Below are 15,289 nucleotides of genomic sequence, written 5' to 3' on the forward strand. Positions count from 1 at the left end.
GGATTTTCCCTCGGAACTTGAGGGAAATTAGTGTGGAACTAGCCGGGGCTCTGACAGAAATATTTCAAATGTTATCAGAAAAAGGGATGGTGCCGGAGGATTGGCGTATTGCTCATGTGTTTTTTTCCAACCATTATTTGAAAGGGGTTCTAATAGTAAACCTAGCAACTATCGGCCTGTATGTTTGACGACAGTGGTGGGTAAATTAATGGAAAGTATTCTGAGATACGGTATATGCAATTATCTGTCGAGACAGGGTCTGATTAGGAACAGTCAACATGGATTTGTACGTGGAAGGTCATATTTCGCAAAGCATATTGAATTTTTGAAGAGTTTACTGGGAAGGTTGACGAGGGTAAAGCAGCGGATGTTGTCTATATGGACTTCAGTGAGGCCTTTGACAAGTTTCCACACGGAAGGTTAGCTCGGAAGGTTCAACTCTTAAGTATTAATATTGAAGTAGTAAAATAGATTCAACAGTGGCTGGAAGGGAGATGCCAGAGAGTAGTGGTGTCTAAGTGTTTGTCAGGTTGGAAGTCGGTGACTAGTGGTGTAACTCAAGGCTCTGCACTGGGTCCAATGTATTTGTCACATACATTAATGATCTTGATGATGGGGCGGGAAATAGGATTAGTCAGTAAGCAGATGCTAACGTAGGTGGCGTTATGGATAATGAAGCAGGCTTTGATAGTTTGCAGAGAGATTTAGGCCAGTTAGGTGAGTGGACTGAAAGATGGCAGATGGAGTTTACCACTGATAAGTGTGAGGCGCTACATTTTCAAAGGGCTAATCAAAATAGAACAAACGGGGTGAATGGTAGAAAAGAGAAGAAGGCAGTAGAACAGAGTTATCTAGGAATAATGGTGCAGAGTTCCCTGAAGGTGGAATCTCATGTGGATAGGGTGGTGAAGAAACATTTGGCTCAACTCACTCTTCCTCATCCCTCTCCCTCTGTTCTCCGCACACTCTGCCTTCTCAATCACCCTCTCCTTGGCTCTGTCTCGCACCTTTCACTCCTCTCAAACTGTTCCCGTCTTCCTTCGGTCTCCCGCGCACTGCCTTCCCTCCCCCTCTATTTCTTACTCTCTCTCCCCTTTCTCATCTCGTTCTCTTTCCCCACACTCTCGCATTTCCTGCCCTTCGCCCCTTTGCTCTCTCCCCGTCTCTGTCCATTGCTCCACCGTCTTTCCTCTCTCTCTCGCCACTCTTCCATACCATTTGCCTCGCTGACTCTCAGACCCCCCCCTCCCCCTAGCCTCACCCTCTCTCTCTTCTGCTGTCTCTTCAACTTCTCGGCGACTTTCTTTCCCAATCTCTACCGCTGACTCATTCGCTCACTCTCTCTCTCCCAGACGGCCTGGCCTCCACCTACTCAGAGCTGAACTTTCGAAAAGACGAACCCCTCATCGAGGAGGATGAGAATCCTCTCATTGCCTCGGGACCGGGTGGAATGCCAGCCACTGCACGAACAGGTCAGAGTACGTAGAAATGTTGTCATTTTGGAGCGGTCACGTGTCATACACGCAAATGACCAAGTTTCTAACGCATTCGATAGTCTGGGGGGCAGATAAGAAGTTGTGTGGAAGAGATCGAGAATCCCGGATTTTCTGTTGCGTCCCTGGTGCAATGTTTCGCGATTCCTGGGATCGAATTCTCAGTATTCTCAAGAGGGAGGGTCAGCAGTCAGAGGTGGTCGTACATTTTGGGACCAATGACGTGGATAAGAAGAGTGTGGAAGTCCTGAAAGGTGAGTTTAGTGAGTTTGATGCCAACTAAAAGGACAGGACATCCAGGATTGCTATCTCAGGATTGCTACAAGTGCCACGTACAGGCGGGTTCAGAAATAATGAGATAGAGCAGATCAGCACGTGGCTGAAGACACTGTGCAGGAGGGAGGGCTTCAGATTTCTAGATAATTGGGCAGTTTTCTAAGGAAAGTGGACCTGTTCCGCCGGGACGGTCTATATCTGAACTGGAGGGGGACAAATATTCTTGCAGGTAGGTTTGCTAGCGTGGCTTAGTGGATTTAAACTGTGTACAAAGGGGGAGGGGAAAAAGAGTTCAGAAACAGATGTAGGGGAGAGGGAAGAAAAACAAGATAGTAATGCTGCTCGCACCATCAGTGAGAAACAGAGAGTAAGAGGTCCAGATTTCCTTAAATGCATTTATTTTAATGCTGGTAGCATTGTAAGAAAGGTGCATGAGCTTAGAGCATGGATTGATACCTGGAAATATGTTGTTATAGCTATTAGTGAAAGATGGCTGCAGGAGTGGTGTGATTGGCAACTAAATATTCCTGGATTTCCTTGCTTCAGGTTTAGTAGAATCGGAAGGACAAGAGGGGGAGGTGCTGCATTGCTTGTCAGAGAAAAAAATTACAACGGTTATCTAGCAGTATAAATTAGTGGGCTCGGCTAGAGCGGCTATTTGGGTGGAATACAGGAATGGGAATGATGTAGTAACACTTATAGAGGTGCATTATGGACCACCTAATATGGAGCGAGAATTGTAGGAGCAAACCTGTAAGAAGATAGCGGATATTTTTCGTAAGCACAAGTGATTGTGGGAAATTTTTATTTTCCACACATAGACTGGGAACACCATACTGTAAAAGGGCTGGATGGTTTGGATTTCGTAAAATATGTGCAGGATAGGTATTCGCAGCAATATATTGAGGTACCAACGAGAGAAGGGGCAGTGTTGGATCTAATCTTAGGAGATAAAATAGGTCAGGTGACGGACGCATGAGCTGGGGAGCACTTCGGGTCCAGTGATCACAATGCCATTAGTTTCAATATAATTATGGAACAGGATAGGTCTGGACTCAGAGTTGAGTTTTTTTTAATTGGTGAAGGCTAACTTTAAGGAGATAGGAATGTAGTTATAAGGAGTTGATTGGGACAATCGGTTTTATTGGAAGGGTGTAATAGAGAAATGGAGGTATTTTAAAGGTGAGATTTTGAGATACAGAATCGTTGTGTTCCTGTTAGGATGAAAAGAATGGTTAAAAGTTTGAGAGAACCATAACTTTCAAGGGATATTGGAAGCTTTGTTCGGAAAAAAAAAGAGCGATAGCTACAATAAATATAAGCAGCAAGGAGTAAATGAGGTGCTTGAGAAATGTAAAGAATGTAAAAAGATTCTAAAGAAAGAAATTAGAAAATCTAAAAGAAGGTACGAGGTTGCTTTGAGAAGTAAGGTGAAAATAAATCCAAACGCTTTCTTCGCTTATATTAATAGCAAAAGGATAGTGAGAGATAAAATTAGTTTCTTAGAGAATAAAACTGGACATCTATGTGAGGAGCCCAAAAGACATGGGGGAGATTTTGAACAATTTCTTTTCATCTGTATTAACTGAGGAGAAAGCTATTGAATTGTGCAAGTAACGGACACAAGTAGGGAGGTCATGGAAACTATGATGATTAAAGAAGAGGAAGTCGTGGCGCGTTTAGAGATATAAAATTGGATAAGTCTACGGACCTTGAGGGAAGTTAGTGTAGAAATAGCAGGGGCTCTGAAAGAATTATAGAGCATAGAACATAGCATAGCGCAGCACAGTAGACCCCTTCGGCCGACAATGTTATGTCGACGCTCAAACCTTGCCTCCCATATAAGCCCCCACCTTAATTTCTTCCATATACCTGTCTAGTAGTCTCTTAAATTTCACTAGTGTATCTCCCTCCACCACTGACTCAGGCAGCGCATTCCACGCACCAACCACTCTCTGAGTAAAAGAAAAACTTCCTCTAATATCCCCCTTGAACTTCCCACCCCTTACCTTAAAGCGATGTCCTCTTGTATTGAGCAGTGGTGCCCTGGGGAAGAGGCGCTGGCTATCCACTCTATCTATTCCTCTTATTATCTTGTACACCTCTATCATGTCTCCTCTCATCCTCCTTCTCTCCAAATAGTAAAGCCCTAGCTCCCTTAGTCTCTGATCCTAATGCATACATTCTAAACCAGGCAGCATCCTGGTAAATCTCCTCTGTACCCTTTCCAATGCTTCCACATCCTTCCTATAGTGAGGTGAGCAGAAATGAACACAGTACTCCAAGTGTGGCCTAACCAGAGCTTTATACAGCTGCATCCTTACATCGCGACTCTTAAACTCTATCCCTCGACTTATTGAAGTAGTAACATGGTTTCAAGAGTGGCTGGATGGGAGATGCCAGAGAGTAGTGGTGGATAACTGTTTGTCAGTATGGAAACCGGTGACTAGTGGTGTGACTGAGGGATCTGTACTGGGTCCAATGTTGTTTGTCATATTCATTAATGATCTGGATGGTGGGATGGTAAATTGGATTAGTTAGTAAGCAGATGATACTAAGATAGGTGGCGTTGTGGATAATGAAGCAGGTTTTCAAAGCGTGCAGAGAGATTTAGGCCGGTTAGAAGAGCGGGCTGAAAGATGGAGGATGGAGTTTATTGCTGATAAGTGTGAGGTGCTACATTTTGAAAGGACTAACCAAAATAGGACAATCAGGGTAAATGACAGGGCAGAGAAGAAGGTAGGAGAACACTGTGATCTGGGAATAATGGTGCTTAATTTCCTGAAGTTGGAAACTCCTGTGGATAGGGTGGTGAAGAAAGGTTTTGGATGCTGGCCTTCATAAATCAGAGATTGAGAATAGGAGTTGGAATGTAATGTTAAAATTGTACAAGGCATTGCTCAGGCCAAATTTGGAGTATTGTTTACAGTTCTGCTCACTGAATTATCGGAAAGATGTTTAGGGGTAACACGTGGGTGAGCTACGTTACTCAGAGCGTGGTAGCTGTGTGGAACGAGCTTTCAGTAGAAATGGTAGAAGCAGGTTCGATATTGTCATTTAATGAAAAAAAAAATCGATAGGTATATGGACAGGAAAGGAATGGAGGGTTATGGGCTGAGTGCAGGTCGGTGGGACTAGGTGAGAGTATGAGTTCGGCATGGCCGAGAAGGGCCGAGATGTCCTGTTTCCGTGTTGTAATTGTTATATGTTTATATTATATGGTTATAGAAACATAGAACCATAGAAAATAGGTGCAGGAGTTGGCCATTCGGCCCCTCGAGCCTGCACCGCCATTTATTATGATCATGGCTGATCATCCAACTCAGAACACCGCCCCAGCCTTCCCTCCATACCCCCTGATCCCCGTAGCCACAAGGGCCATATCTAGCTCCCTCTTAAATATAGCCAATGAACTGGCCTCAACTGTTTCCTGTGGCAGAGAATTCCACAGATTCACCTCTCTCTGTGTGAAGCAGTTTTTTCCTAATCTCGGTCCTAAAAGGCTTCCCCTTCATCCTCAAACTGTGGCCCCTTATTCTGGACTTTCCCAACATCGGGAACAATCTTCCTGCATCTAGCCTGTCCAATCCCTTTAGGATTTTATACGTTTCAATCAGATCCCCCCTCAATCTTCTAAATTCCAACGAGTACAAGCCCAGTTCATCCAGTGTTTCTTCATATGAAAGTCCTGCCATCTCAGGAATCAATCTGGTGAACCTTCTTTGTACTCCCTCTATGGCAAGGATGTCTTTCCTCAGATTAGGGGATCTGCCTGTACCACTTCCTCTGTCATCTCATTCCACAGACTGACCACCATCTGGGTATCATCTGGCTCTCCTATTAAATCCCTTTCCCTTCTCACCTGAGCCCTGTGCACTCTGTTCCTCTATTCTCCAAGTTCCGGTAACATAGATGTACGCGTTCACCGCTCATGGTTTCATACTTGTCTGTCAGGTCACTCCTACGTTCCAAGAATAAAAATCCGAAACTGCCGGATATTCTCCATAAATTAGTTCCTCGCATCCGGCAACATCCTCGTTCTCTTGCTTCTCTCACCTCCACACTCCCATTACACACCGCACCCTCTCTGTCCCTCACCCACCCCATTCACTTCCTTTGCTTGCATCCCGATTCTCCTCCACCACTCTCCGACAAACATCTCCCCATCTCTGCACTTCTTTCTCACCGTCTCTCCCAGTCAATCCGTCCGCCCACTCTCCCTCCACTCTCTCTTCCCCCATTTCCTCCACCACAGTTTCACTCGCTTTCCTCGTTCTAACACCGCCCACCACGTTTCCTCATCTCTCCCCCTCCTCGCCGTCGACCTTCACCTCAATCCTGGGCCCTCTGGTTCCCGATACCTCGGACCTGAGGAACGTCTGTGCTCATTCACCCGGCCTGCGCCGCCACGTGGTTGTACACAGTTTGTGACGTCACCCCTGCGTTCCAGGGAATAAAGTCCCGACCTGCCCGACCTCTCTCCATGCCTCACTCCGCCGTGCTCAACACCCTCGTAAACCTTCCAGCTCAGCGGCCTTTCCGATATCCGGGCGACCAACACTGAACAAGTGCGGCGTCAGCGCACAACTGCAACGTAACCTTCCTACTCCTGTACCATCATCTTCCAGAGCAGTGTACCATCTGAGACTTTGTTAACATCTAGGTACTCTCCCTGGGTCTCAGGCCATCCAGTATTTCCCTCCCTACTCTGTCTTGCACGTCCCTATCTCACCGCTCCCTCCGTCTCTAATCAGTCCATTCTTTCTCCGTATCTCCATAGATACACAGAACATAGAATATAGAATAATGCAGCACAATACAGGCCCTTCGGCCCAAAATGCTGTGCCGACCCTCAATACCCTGCCTCCCATATAAGACCTCACCTTAAATTGCTCCACCTGTCTAGTAGTCTCTTAAACTTCACTAGTGTATCTGCCTCCACCACTGACTCTGGCAGTGCATTCCACGCACCAACCACTCTCTGAGTAAAAAGCCTTCCTCTAATATCCCCCTTGAAATTCCCACCTCTCACCTTAAAGCCATCTCCCCTTGTATTGAGCAGTGGTGCCCTCGGGAAGAGGCGCTGACTATCCACTCTATCTATTCCTCTTATTATCTTGTACACCTCTTTCATGTGTCCTCTCATCCTCCTTCTCTCCAAAGAGTAAAGCCGTATCTCCCTTAATCTCTGATCATAATGCACACTCTCTAAACCAGGCAGCATCCTGGTAAATCTCTTCTGCACCCTTTTTAATGCTTCCCCATCCTTCCTTTAGTGAGGCGACCAGAACTGGAAAGAGTACTCCAAATGTGGCCTAACCAGAGGTTCATAGAGATGTATCATTACATCGCGACTCTTAAACTCTATCCCTCGACTTATGAAAGCTAACACCTCATAAGCTTTCTTAACTACCCTATCCACCTGTGAGGCAACTTCCAGGAATCTGTAGACATGTATCTTCAGATACCTCTACTCCTCCACAGTACCAAGTATCCTGTCATCTACTTTGTAGTCTGCCTTGGAGTTTGTCCTTCCAAAGTGTACCACCTCACACTTCTCCGGGTTGAACTCCATCTGCCACTTCTCAGACCACGTATGCATCCTATCAATGTCTCTCTGCAATTTTCGACATTCCTCTACACTATCTACAACACCACCAACCTGTGTGTCGTCTGCGAACTTGCCAACCCACCCTTGTACCCCCACATCCAGGTAGTTAATAAAAATCACGAAAAGTGGAGGTTCCAGAAAAGGTCCTTATGGGATACCACTAGTCACAATCCTCCACTCTAAATGTACTCCCTCCACCACCACCCTCTGCTTTCTGCAGGCAAGCCAATTCTGAATCCAACTTTCCAAACTTCCCTGGATCCCATGCCTTCTGACTTTCTGAATAAGCCTACCGTGTGGATCCTTGTCAAATGCGTTACTGAAATCCATATCGATCACATCCACTGCACTACCCTCATCTATATGCCTGGTCACCTCCTCGAACATCTATATCAGGCTTGTTAGACATTATCTGCCCTTCACAAAGATATGCTGACTGTCCCTGAGCAGACCACGATCTCTAAATGCCCATATATCCCATCTCTAAGAATATTTTCCAACAGCTTTCCCACCACTAACGTAAGGCTCACTGGTCTATAATTACCCGGACTATCCCTACTACCTTTTTTTAACAAGGGGTCTACATTCGCCTCCCTCCAATCCTCCTGCACCATTCCCGCGGACAACGAGGACATAAAGATTCTAGCCAGAGGCTCAGCAATCTCTTCCCTCGCCTCGTAGAGCACCCTGGGGAATATTCTGTCAGACCCCGGGGACTTATCTGTCCTAATGTATTCTAACAACTCCAGCGCCTCCTGTCACTTAATATCCACATGCTCCAGAACATCAACCTCAGTCATATTGTCCTCACCATCATCAAGTTCCCTCTCATTGGTGAATACCGAAAAGAAGTATTCATTGAGGGCCTCGTTCAATTCCACAGCCTCCAGGCACTTCTTCCCACCTTTATCTCTAATCGGACTTACCTTCACTCCTGTCCTTCTTTTTTTCTTCATATGATTGAAGAATGCCTGGGGTTTTACTTTACTCTACTCGCCAAGGCCTTCTCATGCCCCCTTCTTGCTCTGCTGACCCCTTCTTAAGCTCCGTTCTTGCTTCCCTATATTCGTCAATAGACCCATCTGATCCTTGCTTCCAAAACCTCATGTATGCTGCCTTCTTCCACCCGACCAGATTTTCCACCTCACTAGTCACCGATGGTTCCTTCACACTACCATTCTTTATCTTCCTCACTGGGACAATTTTATCCCTAACATCCTGCAAGAGATCTCTAAACATCGACCACATGTCCATAGTACATTTTCCTGCAAAAACATCATCCCAATTCACACCCGCAAGGTCTAGCCTTAGACACAGAGAAAACAGCCGGTATAACAGAGGCCCTTCGCCCCACAAAGCCGTGCCGAACATCTCCGTACCTTCGAACTACCTCGGCCTGTCCTTAGCCCACTATTTTTATAAGGTCCATGTTGGCATCTGGGGGTCTGTTAAAAGGGCCCATCGTTCCCGCCTCCACCTCCGCCGCCGGCAGCCCATTTCATTCACTCACCACTCTCTGCGTGAAAAACTTAGACCTGACAACTTCTCCGCACCTACTTCCAAGCACCTTAAAACTATGTCCTCTCGTGCAGGCCAATTCATGGGGAAACGCCTCTGACCATCCACACGAGCAATGCTTTTCATTATCTTGTACACCTCTGTCAAGTCACCTCTCATCCTCCGTCGCTCCAAGGAGAAACGTCCGAGATCACTCAACCTATTATTATAAGGCATGGTCTCCGTTCCAGGCAACATCCTTGGAATTATATCCTCCCTTCACTTCTCTCACCCCGTCTCCTCTCTCTCCTCCTCTCTCACCCTGTCCCTCTCTCAAACACTTTCCCCTACTGTCTCCCACTGTGTCTTTACCTTCGCCCTCTCCGCTCAGTGTTATCCCTTTCCGAACCCCATCGGTTCTTCCCACCTCTCTCTGTCCATAAGTTTCCCGCTTCTTCTCCTCCTTATTCACCTCCATCTCCCTCTCCCCGACGCTCTGTCTCCTCGCTCTTTTCCGTCTCTTAAATTCTCTTCTAGCACCCCCTCATCCCACTCACTGTTGTTGTGTTTCTGCAGTCTCACCCGGCACTCTCTTCCTTCTCCCTCCGTCTCTCACTCTCGCTCCCCTTTCTAACCTCGTTCTCTTTCCCAACATTAACGCATTTACTCGCCCGTCGCCCCTTCGCGCTCTCCCCATCTCTGACCATCGCTTTCACCGTCTTTCCTCTCTCTCTTCTCTCTCCCCTCTCTCCCTACTCTCTCAAAGCATTTGCCTCGCTGTCGCTCAGCCCCTCCTCCCCCTCGCTTTACCCTCTCTCTATTCTGCTGTCTTTTCACTCTCTCTGCGACTCTCTTCCCCATTCTCTACCGCTGACTCATTCTCTCCCTAATCTGCCTGTCTTGCTCTCTCTCACAGACGCCCTGACCTCCACCTACTCAGAGCTGAACTTTCGGAAAGACGAAGCCCTCATCGAGGAGGACGAGGATCCTCCCATGGCACCGGGACCCGGAGGGATGTCAGCTACTGCGAAAACAGGTCAGAGTTCACAGTAGTGACGTTATTCTGGAAGCGTCACGTGTCATTCGCCCAAGATTGTCGAATTTGTAATTCATCTGTCTCCACCACTTCTCTGTAGCACATTCCACCTCCTGTCTGTGACGTATATAAGTGATCCGGATGAGATTGTAGATGGGTGATTTGGTGAGTTGTACATGATGCGAAGATGGGTGGTGTTGAAAACTGGCAAATTAATTCAATGCGACATTGATCAGTCACAGATGCAGTTGGGGAAATGGCAGAGTTTAACCCGCCGTGTATCCAATGTGTGAAAAAAGAACAAAGCGGGAAAACAATAATACAACTGTGAAAAATAATAATCACTGAATCCTCCAGTTTCAGCCGGTGGTGAAGAAACCGAAAAAAATGTTGACATTCATTTCTAGAGCTATAGAATAGAAGAGCAGGGATGTGATGTTGAGGCACCAAAAGGCACTCGTGAGACACTCTTATGCTTTATACTTTATATTTTATACTTTATTGTCGCCAAACAATTGGTAGTAGAATGTACAATCATCACAGCGATATTTGGTTCTGCGCTTCATACTATTTAAAATAGTTAAAATTAGTCAATATTAAAAATTCAAATTATAAATCATAAATAGCAACCTGAAAAATGGGAAGTAAGGCAGTGCAAAAAAACCGGGAGGCAGGTCCGGATATTTGGAGGGTACGGCGCAGATCCGTGTCAGGATCCATTCAGCAGTCTTACCACAGTTGGAAAGAAGATGTTCCCAAATCTGGTCGTAAGAGTCTTCAAGCTTGTGAGCCTTCTCCCGGGGGGAAGAGGGAGGAAAAGTGTGTCGGCTGGGTGGGTCGTGTCTTTGATTAGCCTGGCGGCACTGATCCGACAGCGTGCGGTGTAAAGTGAGTCTTCGAGTAGTGTGTGCAGTTTTGGGCTCCTGAGATATACTGACATAAGAGAGGGTTCAGAGAAGATTCGCGAGAATCATAACCGGAATGAAAGGGTTATTGTATGAAGAAAATTTGGCAGCTCTAAGGCTGTATTTCCAGGTGTTTAGGAGAATGAGGGATAATCTCATAGAAACGTTCCGAATATTGAAAAGCCTGAACAGGTTAGATATGGAAATGTTATTTCCCCTGGTAAGGGATTCTAAGACAAGAAGGTACGACTGCAGGATTGAAGGACGTCCTTTTAGAACTGAGGTACAGAGAAATTACTTCAGTCATAGGTGGTAATCTGTGGAATTCGTTGCCACGAGCAGCTGTGGAAGCCAAGTCATTGGGCGCATTAAAGGCAGAGATAGATAGGTTCTTGATAAGCCAGCGTTTCAAAGGGTATTGGGAGTAACAGGGGAGTGGGGATGACCGGAAGAATTAGATCAGCCCATGATTGAATGGCCAAGCAGACTCGATTGGCCGAATGGCCTACTTCTGCTCCTATATCTCATGGTCTTATGGCCGTATGGTCTCTCCACAGGTGCGCATGAACAGGAGTCGAAACTGAAGATCGGAAATAGACCGAACCGTCAGATCTGCCTCCTCTGCCTAGTTACGTCCGCCCTCACCGTGACAGTGATCGGACTCTCGATCCATGGTGAGTGGAATCGTCTCCGGGTGGAGTCAGACCATAAATAAAGAGAGTGGAATAAATTGTTTTTTTAAAACACCACAGTGACACCGACACGCCCCTTACCGTAACACCGTTTAAAAAAAAAAAAAAAACGACACCGTAATACGGACACATCCCTAAAAGTGATAAAGACACGGCCTTCACAGTGATAAAGACACGGCCTTAACCGTAAGACAATCAAGACTCATCGTTCGCTAGCGTCACGTGTCACTGCAAACGGTAAACGTCTTTCACCATCTCTCTCAGTATCACAGATTCATCAGTCTAAGATCACCTCCGACCGAAACTACCATGACTTAATCTCAACCCTTGAATCCAAGATGGATCTCTCCCAGAGAACCTCTCTCAATAATTTTTCTGCGCTCAACTCTAATCTGTCCGTTCTGAAACGAATGCACACAGAACTCCTTCACCAGTTCACTGAGATGGAAACGAAGTTCAGATCTGTCAAAGAAACCAAGGCTCAAATCTGTGAATTCTTGATCAGCAGAAGAGGTGAGGCATCGTCCCCCTCTTTAACTCGCTCCTCATCACAGGGCAGACACAGAGAGAGGAAGGGTCACACTGTTGTCGACATCGGGAGTGTGTGAAGAGATGGTATGGAAGGGAATTCACTCTGTATTTGACCGGTGAGTGTGTGATGGTGCTGCGTGGAGGAAGTTTCACTTTATCAGTGAACCCGCGAGAGTGTGCCGGGACGCTGCGGAGGTGGATTCAATGTGTGTCTGACGACGGAATTGTGAGACTTAACATTACAGCTTCAGACTATGTCTGACTCCGGGAATCTCGTATGTGACAGTATGGATCCAGCTTCACTCTGACAACCGGATGCTGCGATCGGACAGGGTCCAGGGAGCTGTACCCCATGTCCGTTCCCTAAAAGGTGTTATGGCAACGTGGAGAGAGAGTTCCACTCTGAATCCGGGAGTGTGTGATGGGAAGGTGCAGCGGTGGTTTCATGCTGTGTCTGAATCCGGGAATGAGTGATACGACGTGACAGAGGAGGCTTCACTCTGTGACTGAGTCCGCTAGTGTGTGATAGGATCCTGGAGAGAGAACTTCACTCCGTGTCTGACTCCACGGAATTAGTGATTGGATGTTGTGGAGAGAGTCTGACCCCGTGAGTGTGCCATGAGAGGGTGTGGGCGGAACTTCGCTTTATGTGTGGACACAGGGGCGTGCGATGTTTCACTGAGATCTTCACTCTGTGACTCACCAGGGAGTGTTTAATGGATCGTAAGGAGGGAGATTCACACTGCGTTACACTCGGGGCGGGTGGTGGAGGTGGTGATCGGACTGTGTGGAGGGAGATTCATTCTGTGTTGACCACGGGAGTTGTGATGGGACGAAAGGTGGGAGATAAACACTGTGTTAGACTCGGGAGTGTGTGATGGGACCTGTGGGGGCAGCCTCCCTCTGCATCTGACATTTTGTTCTGTGGTGTGTTGAGAAGCTGCAGAGGGAGAATCACTCTCCCTCTGAGATTTGTCATGTGCGCTGAGGGAGTTTATTTCCGTGTCTGATCTCGGGGATATGTCATTGGCCAGTGTGGAGGGAGCTTCATTGTGTGACTGACCCCGGAGTGTGTGATGGGACCGGTGTGCAGGGAGCGTTACTTTGCATCTGATCCCAGCGGTGTGTGATAGGACGGTGTGAACGGAGGTTCAGACTGTGTCTAGCCCTGGGAGAGTGTGATGGGATGTTGTGGAGCGAGCTTCACTCTGCATCTGATCCCAGGAGTGCGTGATAGGATGGTGTAGAGGAGTTGCACTCTGTGTCTGATACTGGGAGTGTGTGATGCTGCGGTGTGAATGTAGCGCCACCGTCTGTCCGCTTCCGGGAGTGCGTGATGGGACATTGCGGAGGGAGATTCTCTCAGTGTCTGACCCGGGAATCTGTTATGTTACGGATTCTGGGGAATCTACACTGTTTTTTTTTTTTTTTTTACCATGAGATTGTGCAATGGGATGTTTCAGAATAAGCGTGACACTGTAACTGACCCTGGGAGTGTGTGATAGAACGGTGTGGATGCAGATTCCCTCTGTGTCTGGCCCTGGGATTGTGTGATTGAACGGTGTGTCGGGCGCTTTGTTGTGTGTCTGAATCCGAGAGTCTGAGATGCGAAGTACCAGACGGAGCTGCACTGTGTGTCTGACCCCGGGAGTGTGTGATGGGACGGAGTGGAGGGAGCTTCTCTCTGTGTCTGACCCTGCATTGTCTGTCTTGCCCCGGGAATGTGCGACGTGACGGAGTGGAGGGAGGTTGGCTTTTTCAGAAGCCTGTCGATGTAATTGGACTTATGTTGGATGGCTCACTATTTGCTGATTTGCAGGGCAAACGTGTCCCCAGACCTGGCTGAGAAATAAAGACCGGTGTTATTTCATGTCCACGTTCGGGAAATCTTTTGATGGAGCGAGAGAACATTGTTCTAACTTTGAATCAAGGCTCTTCGAAATAAATTCAAACGAGGAAAAGGTATATGTCACTCCGTGAGAAGAGATAACAACAACAATAAGACGCTCCCGGGGTCTTCAATAGAGTCAATCAGTCACAGCGTACCCTCACACACGCCCAGGGACAGACGCCGAGTGAATCTCGCTCCACACCGTCCCATCCATCACGCACTCCTGAGGCCAGACACTGGATAATTTCCTCTCTGTCCCAGCCGTTCACACGCTTCAGTGGCTAGGCATTGAGAGGGACGCCGCACATTCCCAATGTCTTATTATCTCTCGTCATAACCCAAACACTCTGCTGCTACAGAGAAACCATTTCATTAACAGCGAACTTTTTCCCAGGGCGTTGCATGCACATTAATCGAAGGGATTTATTTTCACAGGATTTTGTTTCCATCTCTATCGGCTATGCAGACAGAACCTACTGGATTGGAAAATGCAGAGAGGGGTGAGGTTTGGAATATTGCAGGTCGGTCGTGTGGGGGTGACACAGGATGTTGACTTATGCAGGGTTGTAGGGAAAGGGTGGTGCAGTGGGATAAATTTGAGAGCTGACTCGGTACTGCCCGAGAGGGCGGTGTCGTGGGATTCTTACGGCGATGTACTCGGGGCTGTGGGGAGAGCACGATATCATGGAATTAGTTTAGGGACCGACAAGGGGATGCAGAGAGAACACAGCTCAGTAGGAGAGAGCGCACATTAGTGGGATTAATTTTGCGACGGTCTCCGGTGTCTGATGGATCTGTTTTGTCTCTGTTGAAATTGTCTAACCATCTTTGGCAGGAATGTGGCCTCTTATCTTCTGTACCAGAAGTTGTATGGACAGTCCACCTGCAGTAAGTGCAACTCGGACTTATGGAGTTACCATTGCAAAAGTAAATACAGATTCATCTGCGAGAAGTCTGCACATTTATCCCCGGATATTCCTGAAGAGATCCGAGTTCTCTGTCAACACCCCGTGGGGCCGACTTCAATCAACTGACTACACCCCACTTCTCCCCATTCAATCTACCCCTCTCTCACTTCCCCATCCTTTCATCCCTTCCCAACCTCTCTGCCCTAACACCTACTCCAATCTCCTCCTTCTACTCGCATCCCCATTGTCCCCCACGACTCTCCCTCTTCCCATCTGGACTGCTCTTCTCCCCTCCCGGCCCCGCTCTCCCCCTCCCTCAATTTATTCTCCCTTTCCGACCCTCTCTTGTCTCTGCCCTTCTTCTCCCCAACTCATTCTGCTTCTCCCCATTCCTCTCCCCCTCGTACCCCATCTCTGCCTCTCCTCTCTCGGTTTCCTCCACCCACTCT

The 15,289-nt window shown here is 47.4% G+C and overlaps 1 protein-coding gene across 1 annotated transcript; it reads left to right on the forward strand.

Moving 5' to 3' along the window:
* Nucleotides 1–1,527: 1,527 nt before the first annotated feature.
* Nucleotides 1,528–14,966, forward strand: LOC140208147 (C-type lectin domain family 12 member B-like). Its single transcript, XM_072276629.1, has 8 exons — nt 1,528–1,747; nt 6,220–6,363; nt 9,794–9,913; nt 11,376–11,492; nt 11,775–12,023; nt 13,861–14,003; nt 14,368–14,432; nt 14,768–14,966. Exons 1-8 carry the CDS (start codon nt 1,528–1,530, stop codon nt 14,964–14,966), a joined length of 1,257 nt encoding a protein of 418 aa, XP_072132730.1.
* The last annotated feature ends 323 nt before the right edge of the window (nt 14,967–15,289 follow it).

This window comes from Mobula birostris, chromosome 13, assembly GCF_030028105.1.
Source record: "Mobula birostris isolate sMobBir1 chromosome 13, sMobBir1.hap1, whole genome shotgun sequence".
NCBI classification, from domain to species: domain Eukaryota; kingdom Metazoa; phylum Chordata; class Chondrichthyes; order Myliobatiformes; family Myliobatidae; genus Mobula; species Mobula birostris.